Raw genomic sequence first — 22,380 nt, 5'->3', positions numbered from 1 at the left:
CCAATTCCAGCTTCTCGACCTTCAACTCCCTGCCTGCATTTGAGAAGCTTACTCGCTTTTGTTTTCCGAGAATTCAGCTCTCACACGTATGAAGGTCCACCGTCTTCAGCTCCAGAATTAAGCCATTTGTCACCAACAGCTTCATCCCCTTCTGGCTGATATGCCCCAGCCGACAATGCCACAAATCTATCTTCTTTGTGTTGTCAACCACGGCAACAGTATCACGACAACTAGTCGTCATGTAGAGAGTGCCAATCTTCTTTCCTCGGCCAACTACCATAGCACCTTTCACCACCTTCCAAGATCCATTACTAAAGTTGAGATCATATCCCTCATCATCAAGCTGACCTACTGAGATCAGGTTTCGCATCAGCTTTGGAACATGTCTAACTTTTGTAATCTTCCACGAGGATCCATTTGACATCTTCAAATTAATGTCTCCCGTGCCAACAACGTCTAGCGGCTCTCCATCGGCTAAATAAACTTTGTCGAGATTCCCAACCACATAGTTTGTCATTATATCATGATGTGGGGTGGTATGAAAGAACGCTCTTGAGTCAAGCACCCAAGAGTCTATAGGGGTGTCAACCGATAGCAACAATGCATCACCAATGTCTTCCGTAGCAGCGTTGATTCCATCCCCCTTGCTGTCCTCCTTCTTTGGCGCCCTGCAGTTCTTCTTGAGGTGACCTGGTTTTCCACAGTTCCAACACTCAAGTGTTCGTCCTGGTCTGGATTGACCCCTGCCATTCCTTGACTTCGATCTGCCCCTATTTCAGTTGTAGTTTCTGTCATAATTTCTGCTTCTGTTTTCAACATTGAAAGCATAACTCGTCGATTCCTCTCCAGAATCTGACCTGCGCACCTCCTCAGCAAGGATACGATCCTTAACATCGTTGAACTTTAGTTTGTCACTGCCGACAGAATTACTAACCGCTGCTCTCATTGGCTCCCAGCTATTTGGTAGGGATGCCAACAAAATTAGAGTTTGTACTTCATCATCGAAATCAATTTTTACCCATGACAATTGATTTACAATGGTGTTGAATTCATTTATGTGTGCAGCAACATGAGCATTTTCCATCATCTTTAGATGAAATAATTTCTTCATAAGAAATACCTTATTATTTGCCGAAGGTTTCTCATACATGTCAGACAATACCTTCATCATATCTGCGGTGGTCTTATCCTTTGCCACGTTGTGAGCAACGTTCTTCGACAGCGTCAGCCGAATGACTCCCAGAACTTGTCTGTCGAGGAGATCCCAATCTGCTTGCTTCATCTCCTCTGGTTTCGGACTCAGAGGTTCATGAAGCTTTCTGCCATATAAATAATCTTCAATTTGCATTCTCCAGAACGCAAAATCTGTACCATCGAATTTACCGATGCCGTGCGTCGTACCATCTTCGCCTCCCATCGTTTCTAAATCACAACACAACCTGTTGCTCTGATACCAGTTGTTAGGATTTTAATCCCAAATCCGACCTTTGTAAGCAGGTTCTCAGGAAAGATTGGAGGGTCACAGCTGGACCACTTAAATACCAACCTCCTTAGACAGAACCTACTTACGCTGTGATGTAAGCGAAGAATAAATAGCATACACAGATTTATAGTGGTTCACCCTCAATGTGAGAGCTACGTCCACGTTGCTGCTGCAGATCTTATTAAAGAAGAAATATTACAAGTGTTTACAACACTCAACCTCACAAATGAATCTCTCTTTAACTCTTCTCTACTTGAGTTCTTGAGTTATTTCGGCGATGTTTTCCAAATGAAGCTTAGAACTCTATTTATAAGCTTCAGAAAAAAGCGTGAACAGTAACACCGCGTGCACAGTAAACCGCGTGTACAGTAGCAAACAGTAAACCGCGTTTTTATATGCGTGAACAGTACCACGTGTATTTACTATTCAACTCTGGTGGGCCCCACAAGTCGGAGGGACCTACTCAACACATTACTGGACAAAATTTCTTCCTCTGAGCCTGGAATGAGAGTGAGCTTACTTTTTTGATGTAATCTTATTCTAGAAATATGCTTGAAGTGTAGTGATATTGAGAAATGAGTGATATTTCTATCAGCATACTCAAAGAGAGTGGTCTAAAAGATGGAAAAAGTGAAAATATATTTATAACATCTCTCATCACTTGCTTAGGCATGACACAAATAGAAAAGTCAATTCTCTTACAACCAATTTCTACTACTGGTTGAGGAGAAAATGTTAGTCTAACATAATTGACCACATACATTCTATTAAGATTTGATTCGTATTTTTCTCTCTTCACATTCACAAATTAATATAGAGGAACGGGTGAAATTTAGATAGAAATTTATGATAGGTCTAAGAAGAGGTATAGGTAAACCGAGGAAGAGTTGGGGCGAGGTGATTAGACATACATTTCTAGCTCACCAAGGACATGAGCCTGGATAGGAAAGCATGGAGGTCGAGGATTAGTGTAGAGAGTTAGTAGTTAGGTAGTCGGGTGATTCCTTTTTTCCTGAGGGAGAGCATGGTTCTACTTATTAGTATCATTATTATTATTCTATTATTATCTCTTTCTCCGTTGTATTACAACTGTTGTTTGCTTTTACTTGAGTTACTTGTACTATTTTTACTGTCAGTACTTTCTTTCTATAGTATTTTCCACTATAGCTCTTACTTTTGTATTTGTCAAATATGTTTTTAAAATCACTTTTCTTGAAAGTTGATCAGAAACAGCCTTTCTGCCTCTCACAAAGTAGGGGAAAGGTCTGCGTAGGACCCATTTTCCCCGAACCCCACTGGTCGGATGACACTAGATATGTTGTTGTTGTTGTTGTTGTTTGTTGAATTCTTGAAAATAAGATATACTATTTGCTACAACAAGTAAAGATAACCTAGTCATTTAAAAATTATTTACACTAACGGTGTATATTCACTTAAATTCTTTCTTTTTTATGTTGGTTCTTTCTTGGTCGCCCATCTCTGCCATTTATTATTAACTTTCGTGCATTAACGATGTAAAAAATATTGCCACAACCAAATTATATACTCCATCCGCCACAATTTATGTGTCACTTTTTCATTTTTGGCCAGTCCCGAAAAGAATGATACCTTTTAATATTTAAGAGTAAAAATTTAACTTTAAACTTTCTATTTTACCCTTGATGAAATGCTTTCTAGCCACACAACTATGATTTTTGAAATATCTATGGTTATTATAGAACATAAATTTCAAAAGTTTTCCTCTCATTTTTAAATTTTGTGTCAAGTCAAACAGCTTCACATAAATTGGTAGGAGGGTGTAAAAGATAATAACTAATAACAACTAACTTTACTTAACAATATTGAATATTGTCATATAAAAATATCTACACAACCGGAAAAAGCAGCCAACTTGTAGGTCAGTATGTACTTACAACCTCTACGATAACCAAGAATGTGGCCAGTGCATGGCAAACAGTTCATTAAACTATTTTTCGCCTTAATTTCCTAAACAGAAATAGGTATGGGTGTCAATGGTTTTCAAAAAATCGGCATAACCGACCGAACCGTACCGTACTTAAACAACTTTTAGGTTTTTTTAATAAAACCGACGGTTTTTATATAAATTTATAACTGTACTGAATAATTAGGTTGATTTTTAATTTTATAAAAATAAATCAAAAAAATATCGAACCGTACCGAATAAGTTTATATGTGTAAAATATATTCTATGTGTTATATATTATAGTATTAAAATTTTCGCCTTGGGTTCGGGATGATGAAAACAACTACAAGCTGGCAACATAATTAACACCTAAAGTTCAAACCTATTATACTACTCCGATTGAAATTAAATTTGTCCTATCATCTCGAGTAGTAACTAGCTTGTAAGATACAAGGTATTCCAACGATCTTGGATAGAAAGCTACAAAGTATTAGATATCTTTCTTCTTGTATGATTTTAAATTTATCTTATTGGATACTTAATTAATCTTAGTAGACTCCGTTCTTGAGTCTCATCTTGATTGATTTCTACCCCCTTGTGCAATCTAAATTATAGTATTTTTTTTGTCTTTGCTTAACATTGTTTTACACTATCGTAAAATAGTGGGATCAATCTTTAGTATTGTCGTCGTTCATGTTTTCTTGATTTATCACCCTTTAAATAGTAAAAGTGTCTAGAGAGTTTTTGTCAAAGTCCTATAGAAGTGTGCATGCTATCGTATCTTTAACTTTTAGTAGTGACTATAAAATGATGTTCTTTTTCTAGAAAAAAAAAATAACCTAAACGTACCGATATCGAAGAGAAACCGAGATGATGGGACAGTTTTGAAAAGTCTAATTTTGATTTTACAAAATCAAATAATCGAAAAATTAGTATGGTATAAATTTTAGAAAGTAACCGCCCGAATCGTTTCATTGACACCCCTAAAAATATTTTTAGGTGTAGCTTATAGATAGGGGTACTAAATTCACACCTGATTGTAATAGCCTCTCTATGTCTTATTGGATGTTTGTAACTAGTGGCTGGTCTCCCGCCGCGTCAAGGTCACAGAAATCAAATTAACGCACGTTTCCGTAGTATAATATCTTGCAATATTTGTTTCCAGAACCATTCCAAGCTTGTGCTTGATTTTGTCAGAAACTAGCTTGTTACCTCTTTGATTTTTCTGCCTTAAATGGCCATGCCTCAGTTATTATTATTAATATTTAATTTTGGGGGTTGTGGCCTGTGGGGTGTCAAGTGTCAACCACCCACCCAAACTTGAATGTCACGAGAGTTGATATTTTTTGGTTTTTCACTTGGTGTTCGATATTTGTGTTGGGACTCTAACTAATTTTTATTAGCATCGTGTAAGGTTCATTTAGGAGGAAAATATTATCTAACATGATTTTTTCATATCAGAAACTCAAACTCAAAACTTCTAATTAAGGATAAAGACATTCTATCCATCATGTCACAACCCGCATGAACCGCAACCACGTCTCATGACAATAGAAAACTTAAGTATGGTTCCTTTTTTGTGATATCACAGTTGTATGCCGAAAGCAAGAGTCACGACTTCCCTGTTCTTCTTCTTAAAAGAAAAGGACAAAAAAAATTGGGTAACCTACTCCGCTCTTTTGAGCATGTATTTATTTCTCTGGATATTAATCAAACCTACATAACTCATATTTCTCAAAAAATTAAGAACTCTACTAATCATAAGCTATAAAATTATTATCAAGTCTATAATCAATGGAATTAGGCATTTTCGTGTTAAATAATTAGTTATACTCTAGCTTAATCTCGAGAAGATATGCAAACTAATGTTATTATTACGTAAGAAGTTATTCATTCTTTCTACATAACCACCGGCAAATATAAAGAATTGCTCATTAAAATTGATCTAAAAAAGCGTTTGATATGGTTATTTATCCACTGCTCTCTTAATTCCTAAATTTCCTAACTAAAATTATCTCCTCTGTTGTTATTGTGGTTAAAGGTCGATCAACTGATTTCTTTTTCCTTCCAGGGGAATTAGATAACGACACCCTCTATCGTCTTACACTTTAATTTTCAATTTTAATTTTGTCAAACTGAAAAAAGGTAAACTATCATTTTATTATTTTAGCCCGAAATTACTAACCACTGTGGTATAAAAATAATATCACAATTATTGTATAAAAATCCCTAAAATTGCTAATCCAAATATATTCCAAACATCAAATAAAATAATTCACAATTTATTTCGAGATTATAATTCCTTATTCCGCTAACCAAACCACCCAAAGGAAAGACCCGTTGAGCTCTCCCATTATGTATTAACTAATTCTTGGCAACTTTCTGAAGTAAAAAATAAAAGAAGAAAAAAAATCTGTCCTTTTGAAGTTCTGTCTCTATTAACATGTCTTCCATGACAAAAAATTATATTGCTAGGTTCAAGGTTTCACCTATTAATTTTGATGATAACAAACATACATAATTATTAATAAAAGAATATTTACTTGTGGTAAATTTGTTTTTAGTACAGGTTATTTGATGAAGAAGACTCAGTGAAGATCCAAGCAAATGTGGAGGAGAAGATGCTATGAGATGAATATGGAAGAAAAGATTTGCCCAAATCAAGATACAGAATGATGAAAAGAATATTTATTACGATCCTATGGAAGGAAAATATTCTTCAAAAGGAAAAAATCAAGATTAACTTGTTACTGAAGGAAGGTCCAAAATCTATAGAGTATCAAGATATGCCAGGAGTATCAAGTTTACAAAAGAGTCCACGTTCGGAGTTCAAAGTTCAAAATTCAAGAAGATGAATGTGATTACATTCAAATTAATATAAATCAAGATCCGAGGTGAAAAGAAGAGGATCTTGAAATTCTCTTGGGTTGCTTAAATAAGAGCTCATACTTGTACAAACCAGAAAAAGAGTGCAGAGATATTATTGGGGAGAATATTATTATTTTGGAAAAAAGATATTATATGGAAGGGAAAAGATATTCAAATTTAAATACACTTACTGCAACTTTGAAAGGAAGGTGCAAGATTTACATTACAATATGAAAATATGAGATGCTGGAAAATATATTTTTGGGTGCTCAAATAGAAAAGAAATATACGAGGATTATTATAGGCCGGACGATGTAATCTGCAAAGATATTTGCAAGTTTGATTAAAAGATCCATCATTAAGGAATTAAAGGAAAGTGCTAGAATGGTCAAAGATAGATAGGTGCTACGTGATGTGATCTAGTATTAAGTTGATGAAGGAAAGATAGATATTGTAAGAAAGGAGCATAATTGTCAAAGCTCTACGTATGGAAAGGATTACCTGCCAAGATGCAAGGAAAAGCTAATTTTGGATAATGCCAACAATTATGGAAGAGGGTCTGCTAAGAAGGAAATACAATTAGAAGCCTTGATTCAAAGAAGACAAAATAGAAGGAAAGAAATCTTCTATTCTACAAGAACAGATTATACATGGAATGAGAATTCCTTCTCCATCAATATCAAATCTGGAAGCGTGAATCAAGGAGAGCATTCAAAGGAACATTGGAGAAGAAGCCAACAGCAAAGGAAATTCCTTTCCAAAATTAGAAGACAGTTCAACGGCTAGAATGTTGAGGACCAAGTATAAAAGGAGAAGACGCTACAACATTCAAAGTACGCAGTCACTTATATTTTCGTTTCAACCTTCTCAAGTTCTTTGTTCTACTTTTCATAAGCATTGTAATCCTGAGTGACTTACTATGTAAACAAAAAAGAGAGAAGAGATATAGTATAGTTGGTGAGGCTTTGTATTGAGAGGTTGTATCATTGTTCGTTTCTTTGGTGAGCGAGTGAAAACCAAAGAGTCTTTGTTGGTGAGCGAGCGAAAAAACCAACTTTGTGCATTGTTGGTGAACATGTCAAAACCAAGCCTTGTTCGTTGTTGGTGAGCGAGTAAAAACCAACTTTGTAAACATTGGTGGTGAACGAGGAAAATCACAAAGGTTGTACTAAACTCAAACTACAAAGAACTTAAAGAGATAACCTCCTTGCAACCCAAGGGGACTGGATTAGGATACCACATTGGTTCCGAACCAGTATAAAAATTTCTGGTGTCATTTATTTTATTGCTCTCATATTATAATCTGCACCCTTACTATTTGTTGTGGTTTATACTCGTGCAAATCGAAGGACTAACAATTTTGTGCAGGCTGTCTCGCTATCAGTCGACTGGAACTAAACAGTAGTCGACTGAGACCAAACAGTAGTCGACTAGATTTTTATAGGCATACAATTCACCTCCTCTCTTGTACTTTCATATATCAAACAAAGAGGCAGTGTTTTCATAGCAATATGTGTCGTATTATGCGCTTAAAAGTTTGTACTTCACTTTGACTATTTAGAAAAATTACATGGAAACTATCATCTATTCAAATAACGAAAATGACATTATTATCTAGTTTCTAGGAAAGAAACATCTTCAAGAATCTGTCGTATTCAAACAATCGTGATTGATTTGCTAGCTTATATGCCTCAAAATGGATAAGGACATTATTTATAGAAAATGGAAATTACTTAAAAAGGGAAAGATGAATAGATGCTGAATGAGCACCTGATAAGTGCACATCACAGCACAATTACATATTAAATTTTTCACGATTCAGACGAATAAAATCAACATAAAATTTAAACACTCAACTATCACAAGGACTAAGTGGGTCTGATGTACACAATTATGGTATTATTTTTCCAAATACCAATTCTCGTGAATCACGTCAAGAGAAAAGTATCGCACAAGTTTGAGGACCTTGAACAAAGTAATGGAAAATAGAGTTTTATTTTTATGTACAAACAATTAAAAACTCATCATAATATGAAAATATATTTGCATTTATTACGGAAACAATGTATTGCCCCCCCCCCCCCCCCCCCAATATAATGTAAGACAGTGAAAGATGAATTCAATTACAATAATACTAGTGAATGAATCTGCGCTTCGCACGGTATAAATAAGACAAATCAAGCAAGGAATTAATACGCATGGAATGAATAAAAAGAATGAACTTTATGGAATGTGATTATAAGGAATTAATACGCATTTTATTTGCACTCTTTTAATTAAATGAAGCTTTCTACTCCAGAGAATTTTAGCACAAATATAATTGTGTTACAATTTACATAATTAATTCTTCTTCGGAAAGATTACAATATCTGAAAATGAAGATAATATCTACAAATTAGTTAAGTGGGAGCTACAAATTTAACTTTATATAACATAAAATAAAAAAATCTTACACCGGCATTACATTTAATTGTAATATCTTAGAAGGTGAGAATAAAAGTACAAGAAGTAATAATTATCGTCTATATATCTGTGTCCAATCCCCAACCGTCTTAATAATCATTGAATGATTATCATAGTTCAAAGGCGCAACAAATATATAAAATCAGCAAAGTACGTAAAAAAGAACTATAAATATATACTTATCAAAAGAAAATAGAACTATAAGTTTAAAACGGTAGTACAGTCACAACAATAGACCAAAAAATAATGAACGTGCATTTGAATGAACTACATATGTTTTATACTTATTATATCATATAGCAAAAATCATCATAAAAGGACGTGATGAGATGGTTCTTCCACATTCAGTAAAATGTTTTGGATTTAAACTTTGAGAATTAATGAAAAATTCTTGATGGAAAGTGTTTACCTTTTCTTGCATATATACATATGAGACCAAGTCGAATTTCTTGATGGAAAGTGTTCAACCATTAAAAATTACCAAAAACATAAAACAGGAAGAAACATGAGAAATTTAAACTACCTTCTCATTATAATTCAATTAAATTAGAGTATGAAAAAAAAAACCCAAACAATTAGAATCCCCCCCCCCCCCCCCACCCCAAAAAAACAAATGAATTAGAGAATAAATTCTTAGGAATATGAAAATACCTGGCCCATTGTTATAAATTTGGCAAATATTACAACTCATAAAGAAAATGATCTGGACTTGATCAAACATGGAATATAAATAAATAAAAAATTTATCAACATAGATGTTAGTCAGATTCAAATATCACAATAAATTACGATAAACGAAAACGAAAATGAAAAAGCAAAATCGGCATTTTAGTTAATTGACCTCTCATGTTCTGTAGTAAAGCAAGCTTATTCTTTGCATAATATGTTAGAACTCACATGAGAATGAACTATGAAATTGATCATATACATTATTTCATTGAAAAAAAATATGTGAACATTATGAGTAGAAGACGAACCTGAAAATGATTAATGATGCCAACTGTTGTCACTGCACCCTTTTACACATTATTGTCAGCCAAAAAAAGTGGAGAAAGGCGGGTTTTATGAAATTAGATTTTCTTAAAAGCAGTCAAATTATAATCAGACAACTTTGCTATTCTCAAAACATTTTGAACAAATCACATGGATAAATAATTTAATCACCACTTTAGACCTCAAAAGGAAAAACAAAAATAATCTTCCCAAAAAATATGCAAAGCCTCAAATTGAGGCCCTCAATATTGTGCAAGTGAGAATTTAAATAACAAAGAAATGAGTGGAATATTACCAATTCAAAAGCATCTAGATGAAGAAAAAGGAGGGGCAAGAGGCAGAGCTTAGCGCATTTCTGTCGGAGAAACCCACATTCGTAGAGCCATATATGATTTTACGTTTTACCTTGTTTTCATTGCATAAATTATCACTCAATTAATGACTAACTTTTGGCTTTCTCAACTGAAAATGAAATGAGTAATTAAAAAAATGTAATTAAGAAAGGACTTTTAGGCTTTCTAAGATAGCATATAAATAGGAGGGAAAAAAAGAAAAATGTCAAAAAAAAGGAGAAAGGGGATAAATAGGATTCTTGACCAAAGAGATGTGCCACATCATCTTTTTATTGCCTAGCTTTATATTATATATAGATTTTACGAAATTATCAGTTTACCACATTAAGTTTATAGGTTGACACATAATAATTGAATTGGATAAAGTGATTTGTTTTTTGCAGGTAATTTACTGTAAAAACCACAATTATGTTAGATATGCCTTAACGCTTAATATGCATTCTGCAACTTAGAAATTACGCTGGTCAAAAATTTTGTGGTTAGATGATCAAAATTAAGATGTGCTGCCCAAATTTTTAGGTATGTTTTCTTTACCTAATTTGTGAATGTAACATTGGTTCTAAGATTTTTGAATAGTTAACTACGAAAAGAACACCTATCTTAGAACTAAAACACAGAGAAACCAAACTCCATTACTGGACAGAATTTCTTCCTCTGAGCCTGGAATGAGAGTGAGCTTACTTTTTTGATGTAATCGTATTCTAGAAATATGCTTGTAGTGTAGTGATATTGAGAAAGGAGTGATATTGATATTGAGAAAGGAGTGATATTTCTATCAGCATACTCAAAGAGTGTGGTCTAAAAGATGGAAAAAGTGAAAATATATTTATAACATCTCTCATCACTTGCTTAGGCATGACACAAATAGAATAGTCAATTCTCTTACAGCCAATTTCTATTACTGGTTTGAGGAGAAAATGTTAGTCCAACATAATTGACCACATACATTCTATTAATCTATTCTATTAAGATTTGATTCGTATTTTTCTGTCTCTTCACATTCACAAATTAATATAGAGGAACGTGTGAAATTTAGATAGAAATTTATGATCAAAAAATAAATATCACTAAATTAAATTCGTGATACTGCAGTCCAAATTATGGACTTATTTAAAGGCGGAGGGATGGATGAAGTTTAGAGAGACATTTATGATCAAAAAATAAATCACTACATTAAATTCGAGATACTGCTGTTCAAACTATGGAATTCTTTGAAGGCCACTACTCAATTCTTAGTGTCAAGCTTCCGCAAATCTAAACTGGAGTAACAACAAAGTTGGACAAAATTTCTAACATCGAACATCATAATCCAAATATTATCTCAAGGCAGAGGAATCTGCACAAGTTTGCTATGAAAGATAAAAACTGATATAGAGGAAGTATTTCATCATCTTCACATAACTGGGATGGGCAAAGTAAAAGTTAGTATTACATATCTATTGACTAGTATTGGACTGAATGTCATTACAGAACTTTTTCAAAATGGAACTGCTACTCTTCTTGAGTAGCAAAGAACCAGTTTACAATAAATAAAGGAATGCCGCTCACTAAACCATATAATGACACCATGATCAAGCTTCCCTCGTTTACAAACATTTCCAAATCCCAAGGCAGGATTTACTTTTGTTAACAGAATTAACTATCAACATACTACAGTTACAGTATTACTCGTATTTCTACTGAGGGTAGTACAAGTATACAATGAAATTACACATACAGATCAGAGGATGACACAAAAGAAAGAAACCAATCAGTTAATGGTTAATCTGCGATAAAGGAGATCGTGGGATTAGTGATGGCTTTACTTCCTTTACTTGGAATGACTCGAACGAGTTATTCTCCTGAAATTCCTCTCGAAGAGTTTCCATAGGCATGGCACGCAAAGATTCAATAGTCCCCTTGGTTGGAACATCTGGCTCGGACCTAATTGGTGTTGATCCAGTTGGCTCGTAATCCTGAGTCATTAAGCAAAAGACATCTCCATTCAAAGTCCTATTTGTTAACTGGAAGAGTTTCACACAGTTTTATTGTGTATAAAAGACAATATAAGATGCAAAAGGCAGCATTTCTTTTCTGCTCTTTTCAGCGAAGAGGAAAAAACACTGACTGCCAAGACGAAGACACTGTTTTGTATTGGAGAAGCCAACATTTACATAGTAGCTCCTAATTGTTATAATGGATTATGATAATCAACATACCATATATCTCTGCTGAAAAGTTTCAAGGGTCTTCTGTTCTATGGAAGTACACTGAGTAGTGTGATCATGCTCAAGTACTCCAAGGGTCTCTGAATGAGTGTTGGCAGTATCCAAAATGCCAGATATAGAGGCTCTCTCCTTCTCTGACAAGCCTGAGAATTAAACAGAAGAAATGTTATGCAAATAGCAACTGTAGCTATTAATGTAAAATGCCTCTCTAGTAATTGTACAACTCTTGGCTTTCCCATCAATTGTATAAACTCTGTTATACTTAGAACACACTGGTTAAGACAAGGAGAAAGATTTAGTTGAGATAAATTTGCGCGCATCAATAACATAGGAAACTTACCGTCAAAAGACTGAATGGCATCTTCACTATTCCTTGTTACGTCTTCTTCAGCAGCATCCTTTGTAGAGTCAAATTCAGTTACGTGTTGATCATTACTGTCACATATATTCCTGCACCAGCAAAAAAGAATTGGAGGGTTGCACTAAGGAAATTCGATGTGGTCCTCAAGTTTCAGTCAAAGAAACAGCAAAAGCCCGTATTGGTATTAATGAAAGTTTTGTAAATTCAAATTTGATGTTCTGATTTTCATCTTTCTTATATATATCTTAAATAAATAAAATGTTAAAGTTGCTTTAATCAAATCTCTTTAGAACAGACGGACGATAGCTCTTATCCATTAACAAAAAATAGAAGGCAATACACATTCAACTTCCACTAACTTAACAGTTACCAATATACAACTTATCTGCTCTTCAGTATCATGAAATCAGGCACCAAGCATACTAAAAACTAACCTGACAGCGGAATGCATTGTCAAGACATGTTGATTACCCATGTCATTAACTGATTCAATTGTACTTTGCCACTTCTTAGCAGCTGTTTCAGCAGTGCTTACACTGGATATGGAAAAACAAAAAGGACTGTAACAGAAATACAAAAATAAAAGAGAAGCTAAAATATAATAATAGAAAGAAAACAAAAAGAAATGGAGAGAAAGATAGAGATCCAAACATAAACAATGGTCTGAGGATATTAAAGAAGGAAAATTCAAAAGACATCAGAAGCTTCTTTAAATCATACAAAAAGGCTGAAACTTGAAACAATAACAAGGTCAGTTTCCTACCACTTCTGCATTAGTAATTCCATCCGACAATGTTTAGCAGCTGAGAAATCAGCATTTTCTTTTGTGCAACTACCTGCTTGCGCTGAATAATCCTGCCATTTTCTTTTTGCAACTGTTGTAATACCCTCCATGGATGATACATGCCCATCCAAGAATGTCTTATTTCCAGTAACAGTTTCTCTAAGATTGACAAGCCTTGTATCCACCTGTCAACTACAGTATAAGGAACCCAAAGGAAGAGATACCACCAATGACCACATGATTAAAATAGACGAACCAGCTCTTTTTGTCTATGCATGTGACTGGAGACCAAGGTAGTCATATCAGCAATAAGCCTCTCTGCTTCTGCTCTTGATTGTTCCTGCAACAAACTCAAACATCAGCCACAGTTGGGACAATTTTTATTCTTTCCCACAGAATTTCAAAAGTATACCTCAAAGGCCGCCTCGAATTCAGCAATACACTTCGTCTGGATCTCATCAACTGTTGACGCATGTCTATCAAGTCTTTTTGATTCTTCCATAAGGTTATCAAAAAATCCTTGAATGATCTGAGAGATATCCGTCAAATGCTCTGTACTATCATGAAATCTCTGCAGAATGAGAAATCTACGAATGAAAAACATGAAAGAAACCTCAAAGGAATAGATAAAGGCTGAACTAACTGATTCTATAGATAAAGTAAATGTTTAAACCTGACGAAGTTCGCCAGCAAAAAGTGCCATTTCTCCTTGGTGAGTTGAGAGAGTGCTCTGGAGTTCATCAAACAGGGAATTTGCTTCCACACCTTCCGCATCTAAAAACTGCATGACCGAAGGGAAAAGGGAAGTGTTCAATCCCACAACTGCATTGATCAGTATAATATATCCAAAACTGAAACACGTTAAGCGAAGGAACGCGACAATCATATCATACTTCTTTAACATTTATTGAATTAGAAGAAGCCAAAGCAGAAATCTCCTCCAGAGCAGCAGTAGAACCAGCTTTATGCAGTTTGACCACATTTTGCATAGCCTCTAAATGAGATACATACAAGGCCCTTGAAGCTCCAATTTTCCTCTTCAAATCTACCACAGCCTACAAGAAAAACTTGCACTAACAGTTTATAGAAATTGGATCTTCAACTAATCTGAAATTAACAATGTGAAATAAAAGAAAGAATGTCTGCACTAGAATATGGGTGTCACCTTATCATGTGATTCAAGAAAGTTGTGACAGAATTTCTCAACACACTGGAGGTGTTCATTTTGTCGACGCACTGATGTTGCCACTGAGTTGGAAAGAAAACCAAGTTTCTTTGCAAGGTCAGTTTGGAAGTTGTTCACCACTGACCTATTATCGGCACACAGCTTGTCTTCTCTGGCTGCAGAAAACCATATCAAAAGAAAATAATAACTGATCCGACAAGTCATTTACATTTCTGCAGATTCTGATTAGACGCCTTACCAATTTTCAAAAATAATGAAGCACTGTCTTGAAGTGATTTCTCCAACTGAGCTCGTAAAATACATGCTTGCTGAGCAAGGGCATTTTCTGTAAATATCAACATAAATTTAAGACCGAAGTACGTGTGAGATTCAAAACCAAAGGTGTACGTGTGAGATTCAAAACCAAAGGTCAGATCAACATACCAGCTTTTTTCTGTTCGCATATGATAAAATCCCGCTCCTTGAGGGTGTACTTGCTTTTTCTTAATTCTTCCTCAGTGTTAGCCAACAAGGAGGTAGTTTCATTCAAGTGTTTCTGCAAGAAGCATCAATAGTAAGAGCTTTTCAATAGGATTTAAAAGACGATAGTGGATCTAAAGGCTAGAAACTCACTTGTGTAGCATCAAGTTTACATGTCAAGTCTGAGCACTGGTGAACCTGGTGATCATATTTACTTCGCAATTCCTCCAGTTGCTGATTTTGACAAACAAATGTCGAAATTAGTCACTCTAGTCTCTACAAGGGGAATACAGACACTTGTCAACTAGAAGAGATTTAGCAAGCACACCTTCAGCTGGTTTTCTAAGGTCACTCCCATTTGTTCAATTTGATCTGCCATAGCCTAAACATTGCAAAGATAAGCAATTGCTCTCACATACAGTGACTTAAGAATGAAGCTTAATAACCCACTAACTCAAGGAAAGTTTCAAGGCAGTAACATACAGTGACTTAAGATATCTGACATACTAAGATAGCAATATTACAGTATCACTAACAGACAGCAAAAACAAGATGAAATATGGGCAAAAACTATGATGCACAACCTTTATAGACAGAAAACAAGACAAAATGTGGGAAAAAACAAAGAAGCACTACCTTTCTCTCATTCTCCTCCTGATAGTATCGCTCTTTTGGTATGTACACACCATTCTTTTCACGTGTAGCATACACCTCTGGAAGAATGAGAAACAAAAAATGAACAATTGTGTTACTCCAGTTTCTGCGAGAAAAAAACTAATAACTGCCATAAATCAAATCTCACACCACAAGCGGCTAGAATAAAAAAGTACTTGCCTGCTTTAAGCCTTTCAATTTCACCATACAGATCCTTGATAAGGGTGGATTTCATCATCTTTTGATTCACCTACAGATTTAACCAAGAAAATAAGATAGAGAACTAAATTATTTTGTATCTTAGTTCAAATTTAATTTAACATGATCTGGTTTTCTGAAAATTAGACTCGGATAAGGTGAGGTTGAAAGAGAATCTGATAGAGATTAAGCGGATAAATGCTGAAACTTTGATTACTAAAACAAACAGGCCTATATCCTTTGATTTACCAAAGTACTTTATGAACATCAGAAATGGTGCCCATTGTTACATATATTAGCTCTGAAATCTTTATGCAAAAAGTCAAAACCCGATAATCCATATCTACTATGTAGTTATTCACCGGCGAATGTGAAACATCTCAACATATGGGTCAGTGAATGTGAAACATCTCAATGAAAGGGCCCAAACAACAATGATATGTTTATTCTTTAGAGGAAGAATGGCATAGTCAGAAAGCAAATTAATCAACTTTGAAAACAGCTCCATTAGGAATCTCATCTGAAAACTACTCCAGAACAGATATGGTTAGTTAAGGCGAGCTACTTGCCTAAAGCTGTTATACTAGAATTCTAAACCAGAAAATGAGGAACATTCAGCTGCAGATGACAAGAGCAACAGTGATTGATAAAACGACACATAAACGATCTGGCAAGTGGAATGCAACAAGAAAATGTATCATTATGACGTGATTTACATCCAGAAGATACGCACGGAGATTCAACATATAAAATAAAGCATTCGTGCGAACAATAGATGGACATTCATATTGCATGTGAATGTCAAACAGTACAAGTGATCAAAGAATTATTGGCTTTTTTAAGATAATTATGAGTGGGAAAATCATGAGATGATTCATATAAGAAACGTTTTGCTTATTCAAGCATTTTACCTCAGGCTTATTCTTAATATTCTTTGCCCTATGGGCATAGTCCAGCGTACTCAAGGTCTCCTCCAGACAGTGAACAGCAGGTGACACTGTGGCAATAATACAGGTCTTTGTTCTTCCTCCCAGTGAATCACGGAGCAAACGTGTGAGTTTGCTATCCCTAAATTTCATAGTAAGTATCATAAAGAAATGGCTTAGAATATGCAGATCTAAAATAAAAACGAACGATTGGAGATAGTAACTACCTGTAAGGGACATGCCCAAGATGTTCAACAAGAGCACTAATCACTCTCCCTAGTGTAAGTAGACTTTTGTTTATTTCTCCAGCTTCCCTTGCACGCCCCTGACATGTACAAGAGACAGAGAGTTAGTGCACGGATTGAAGAAGGTCAAGCACAACTAGAAGGCAAAACAAAAGGAGGAAAAACAATTTAGACAGCAGTGCCTAAAGTATAAAGAGAGAAGGAACAGAAGAATTATATGTGTTTGACCAAACAAGATCAAGAAACAACCTTCGCAAAGAGTTTGTAGAAGATAAGTAAAAACATTACCTCCCTAGCCCCAGAACGTGAAATATTTTCCGAACCAGCCAAATCAACTAAATTTAGCTTGCCACATTTAATGAGTTCTTCGCCTTCAGGGTTTGCTTCCTTGATGTGTATTGTTATGGAGAAAAGAGAATGTGAACGACTGAAAAAAGAAAAAGATTGCTTCTAGCATATTAAATGCAACATAATAATAATGCTGATTTATTCTAAAAACAAGCAAAAAAAAAAAACAGTACCTTGATTGCTTATTCAGCAAGGTTTCGGCAGTCCGACGTTTTGCTGATCCCCTTTCAAGCAAAGTGAATATCTCACTGGCACTTGTAACAATTTCTTCTTCAAGCCCTCTCACTAAAACTCCACCTTTGCCATCTTCCATAAGTGGCAATTGTTTCTTTTGCCTGTCTTCTATAGAAACTTTTGATAAATCATCAGGGGCTAATAAGTCAGTGATCTCTTCATTGTACAACTCCAAGTAAGTTACTTTCACACTATACTCTGCATTTTGACTCTCCAGCATATCAAAAATTTGCTTCACTGCTCTAGGTATAACTCCTGCTCCTGGGGGAAGATCACTGGTATGCCCACTCTGTTACATCAGACAATCACAAGTTAGAAACAAAAATGATTGCATAAGCTTTTACAGTGGGATCGAGGCACAAGGCCTGTTAGTTAGTACCTTAGACCTCTTACATTCACCTTCCATGGTGTAAGTTTTCCCTGTACCAGTTTGACCATAAGCAAAAATAGTACAGTTAAATCCCTCTAAAACTTCATTGACAATGGGGATAATTGCCTGATCATAAAGATCCCTTTGCTGAGAAGATGGGCCAAAAACCTGAACAGAACAGAACATGATAGATGCAATTCTTTTGTCATCAGAACATGATAAAAGCATGAAAATACCATAACTTAAAAAATAAAACAAATTATAGCCAAAAATTGACAATGAACATCTCATGGTTCTAATGTTTACAGCAGTTTGGATCAGAAATGCCAACAATAAAGCTATGTGATAAAATGTATCTTAGGAGGTCATTTCCATAGTTTAGAACTGTGAACCATATCCAGCTTACTAATGATAATGGAAACTCACCCCCAGGAAGGCGGTAGGAGAATTCTCTATCACTGAACATAAAACAAGTGGGATCATATTATTTTTCTAAGTAACCAAGACTAAAAATCACTAATATTTCAGACAAGCAGTAAAGCTAGAACTCCACTCTAAATTAAGGATAATATTAAAACAATGAGCTATCAGTAACATTCCCTTTCTTTAACATAAGAAGTGACACACAATATATGGACGCAGGAAACTCGGTTTAGTTGATATCTCACCACTAATTACCGTAGTCCATGGTCAGTCTGATTATGAAATAGATGCTCGACCTGAGAGGACACGTTGTAGTTCTTTTCTTAATTATCGGAAGGTAACAATTACAATAACATACCCAGTGTAATCCCATAAGTGGGGTTTGGGGAGGGTAGGATGTACAGACCTTACGCCTACCTTTGTGAGGCAGAGAGGTTGTTTCCGATAGACCCTCGTAATTATAGAAAGGTGCATAAGATAAATCTAGAAGAAGGAAGTTGATGTCAAACACTGACATTCGCATGGCAAAAGGAGGTAGAAGTGAGTAACATAGAAGGTGCAGAGACACCCCAGTCCAGCAATTTCTAATCTCTACTCCACTGAAGGAACCTCAACCGGTCAGCCCCCAGTTCACTTTAACCAAATCAACTAGGGTCTCAATGCCGACATAAATTAGTCAAAGAAGACCTGGAAGAAGAATCTCAGCAATGCATCTGCTAGGAACAACTACTGATTATGCTGAACACAGTTATCTCCTAATATTCTCTGATTTCTTGTTTTAATCTGAAAGAGCAGACATAAAGATAGAAAAAGGACCCGGGAATGATCTATAGGGATCAAGGCATCTTTTTCTTTTGCCTTTTTGACATGCTCAAGCACTTCACTCTTCTTTATGATCAAAGATGCAATTTCATCACTTCTTCAACCCAAAAAAAAAAAACATGGAAAACGGATATCAGGTTTGATAGTCTCGTGCAAAAATCGCTTTCTTCTTTTAGGTTTAAGTTAAATAGAAGAGAAGTATTTCTTTGCTAACCTAAATAGGTCACGAAAAATGGATTTTAGGTTCGATAGTCTCAACTCTCAACTAGAACGTCTATGGCATAGATTTGTTCTTTCAGGTTTGTGTTTAAATACAAAAGAAAAAACAACCCAATACCATAGTTCAGACAGTGGTACTGAGTTGTTGAGCCGTGGGTCTATCGGAAACAGCCTCTTTACCCCACAAAGGTAGGGATAAGGTCTGCATACATTCCACCCCCACAAGACCCCACTTGTGGGATTACACTGGGTACCATAGTTCAAAGAGGGGTAGTAAAAGTAAAGTCCTTCAAATCCCAAGTACCAATTCAAAATCAATGTATAAACAAACCAAAACATACAACAAATTTGAGCCCAATTTTGTTACCAACTAGTACAATCTAACAATTTGTGGTGTTATTAATTACCTTGTCAAATGTAAAAACCCTATCTATGTGCTTCCCAGCAATGTTCTGTGAAACAGCTACCTCTCTTTGGTACTCATTGCAAGTCACCACTTGCGGTGCATTATTCCTCACTTCATCCTCACTAAACGGCCTGTAGTTCATTAAAAATTAAAAAAAAAAAAAGACACAAGTTATGTATTGCAAGCAATTAACAAAAAGAATTGGTAAATATTAACAAATAATTAGCAATTTGAGTCTTAAATGATTAACACTAAACATTGATATACTCTCCGTCCCAATCTATGTGATACATTTTGCTTTTCGGAGAGTCAATTTGACGAAACTTTGAAGCTAAATTGGAAATTAGATTAACTCAATATCTTCAGATTAAAATTTATATATTTAAAAACTACATGAAAATGTACTATAAGACTAGAAGTTACAACTTTTCTCATATAAATTTGGTGAAAAAAGACATCTTAAAATGTTTGTCCAAGTTCATACAGTTTGAATCTCGAGAAGCGAAAACCATCACATAAATTAGGACAAATGGAGCAGTTAGCAATTGAGTCTTAAATGACTAAAACTAAACATTTTTAGCCTGTAGTTCATTAAATACTAACATCGCAATTTTTTTTAAAAGAAAATCACAAGTTATGTACTGCAAGCAATTAACAAAATGAATTGGTAATTATTAACAACTATAGTAGTTAGCAATTGAGTGTTAAATTATTAAGATTAAACATTGATGTAAGTAATCAACAAAATTTTCAAACTAACACATTTAAAAAAATAAAAAATATATAATAATAGTAATAAGTACCTGCAACGAAGCAAAACTTGAACATTTACACTTTTCTCCTTCTCATGGCGATTCCACATTTTAATCGGTTGTTTTCTATGTGTATTTGTTAGAGGCACTGTGTGTTTTTGGTGTTACTGTGTGTGTGAGAGAGTTAGCCGTTTGTGTTTTAGAGAGATCTGAAAATGGGGAGCGGGATGAAGAGTATAATTTGAATTTTTGGTAAGACGCTCTTGGTTATTATCTGAACCGTTGATATTGTGAGAATACAGATGTACGGTTGATATGGTGTTGGGAATTTTAAATGAGGTTGCTAATTTATGAAGTCATCTACCGGGTCATGTTTCATCGGGTCTGGGTACTTCATGGGCTTTTCATGGGGAAATTCTTTTTTTTTTTGTGCGGATTGTCCTTCAAAAGCATTGGTCTTTAATTTTTACCCCTCAAATTGGTGGCCTTTAATTTTTATCCTTCGCCTAATACTCCAAGGTTCTGGGTTCGAACCCTAGCTTAGTTTAAAAAAAAAAACAAATTCGTAAGGCAGAATTTTGAATGCAAAACTCTACCTCACATGAAAAACTTTGCCTGCAGGTAGAGTTTTGCATTCAGGCATAAGGTAAAACTCTGCTTTGAGGGAGAGTTTAGGCATGCCTCAAAACTCTACCTAATCAGGCAGACTCAAACATTGCCTGAAGGTAGCAAAATTCTGCCTGAGGCAGAGTTTTGCCTACTAATCCAAACTCTACGTTGCGATTTTTTAAAAAAAATAATTGACTGAGCGGAGTTTGAACCCGAAACCGAGGGGTTCTAACGAAGGCCGCCAATTTAATGGCCAAAAATTAAAGACCACCCCAAAATAAGGTGTCCTTGCGAATTGCCCAATTGATTCATTTTTTTGTGCGGAGTGCCCTTCAAATGCACTGGTCTTTAATTTTTGTCATTCGCCTAAAACTCTTAGGTTCCGGGTTCGAACCCTCGCTCAATCAAAAATTTAAAAAAATTTGCTAGGTGGAACTTGGATTCGCAAAACAGAGTTTTGCCTATGAAACTCTGCCTTAAGGCAGAATTTCCAAAGTTTTGGCCAAAACTCTACCCCAATTCTGTCCCATTAGGCATCATTTGCCTATAAACTTTGCCTTAAGGTAGAGTTTTGCAACTATGCCCCATGGGGAAGAGTTTGTAAGCAACCTCTGCCTAGCGAATTTTTTTTAATTTTCGTCTGAGCAGGGATTCGAACCCGGAACCCTGAGGTTTTACACGAAGGCTAAAAATTAAATACTTTCATTTTGATGGCCAAAAATTAAAGACCAGTCCAAAATAAGGACATTACCGCGAATTGCCCCAATTCATTTGGAAGAAGAAACACGGGCTTGTACTTGAAAAAAAGCCCAATTGAAGAAGATGGTAGTTTGCAACAACTTATAAGTGTTCTCTTTTTTTCCTTTTTTTTTTTTTAGCTTTTACAACTAACTTACCTTGAAAGGTAGGATAATTCTACAATGAATATCAATTCATTATCTAGCTCAAAATTAACCTCACGAATCACAACCACATTTTTTGCATCGCTTTTTTTTGTATTATTTCATCATTTTGCTGTAAAAAAATGCTTAATTGGCCGCTAGATTGTTCATAGAAATAGAGGAGGCGGCTAATTGAGTAGCATTATAATTAT

At 35.1% G+C, this 22,380-nt stretch overlaps 1 protein-coding gene across 1 annotated transcript; it reads right to left on the bottom strand.

Moving 5' to 3' along the window:
* Nucleotides 1-11,455: 11,455 nt before the first annotated feature.
* Nucleotides 11,456-20,952, bottom strand: LOC132607191 (kinesin-like protein KIN-5C). The gene is made up of 23 exons (XM_060321049.1): nucleotides 20,730-20,952; nucleotides 19,928-20,057; nucleotides 18,066-18,224; nucleotides 17,626-17,975; nucleotides 17,393-17,531; nucleotides 17,087-17,184; nucleotides 16,845-17,001; nucleotides 15,916-15,985; nucleotides 15,718-15,794; nucleotides 15,410-15,463; nucleotides 15,235-15,315; nucleotides 15,046-15,157; nucleotides 14,861-14,947; nucleotides 14,602-14,777; nucleotides 14,330-14,491; nucleotides 14,110-14,217; nucleotides 13,849-14,007; nucleotides 13,693-13,776; nucleotides 13,416-13,621; nucleotides 13,087-13,188; nucleotides 12,632-12,741; nucleotides 12,283-12,434; nucleotides 11,456-12,039 (listed from the first exon to the last, which is right to left on the bottom strand). Exons 1-23 carry the CDS (start codon nucleotides 20,786-20,788, stop codon nucleotides 11,839-11,841), a joined length of 3,033 nt encoding a protein of 1,010 aa, XP_060177032.1. The 5' UTR covers nucleotides 20,789-20,952; the 3' UTR covers nucleotides 11,456-11,838.
* Nucleotides 20,953-22,380: the final 1,428 nt, after the last annotated feature.

Source organism: Lycium barbarum, chromosome 8 (genome assembly GCF_019175385.1).
Source record: "Lycium barbarum isolate Lr01 chromosome 8, ASM1917538v2, whole genome shotgun sequence".
In the NCBI taxonomy this organism is placed as follows: Eukaryota; Viridiplantae; Streptophyta; class Magnoliopsida; order Solanales; family Solanaceae; genus Lycium; species Lycium barbarum.
This window is presented reverse-complemented; position numbering and strand designations above follow the sequence as displayed.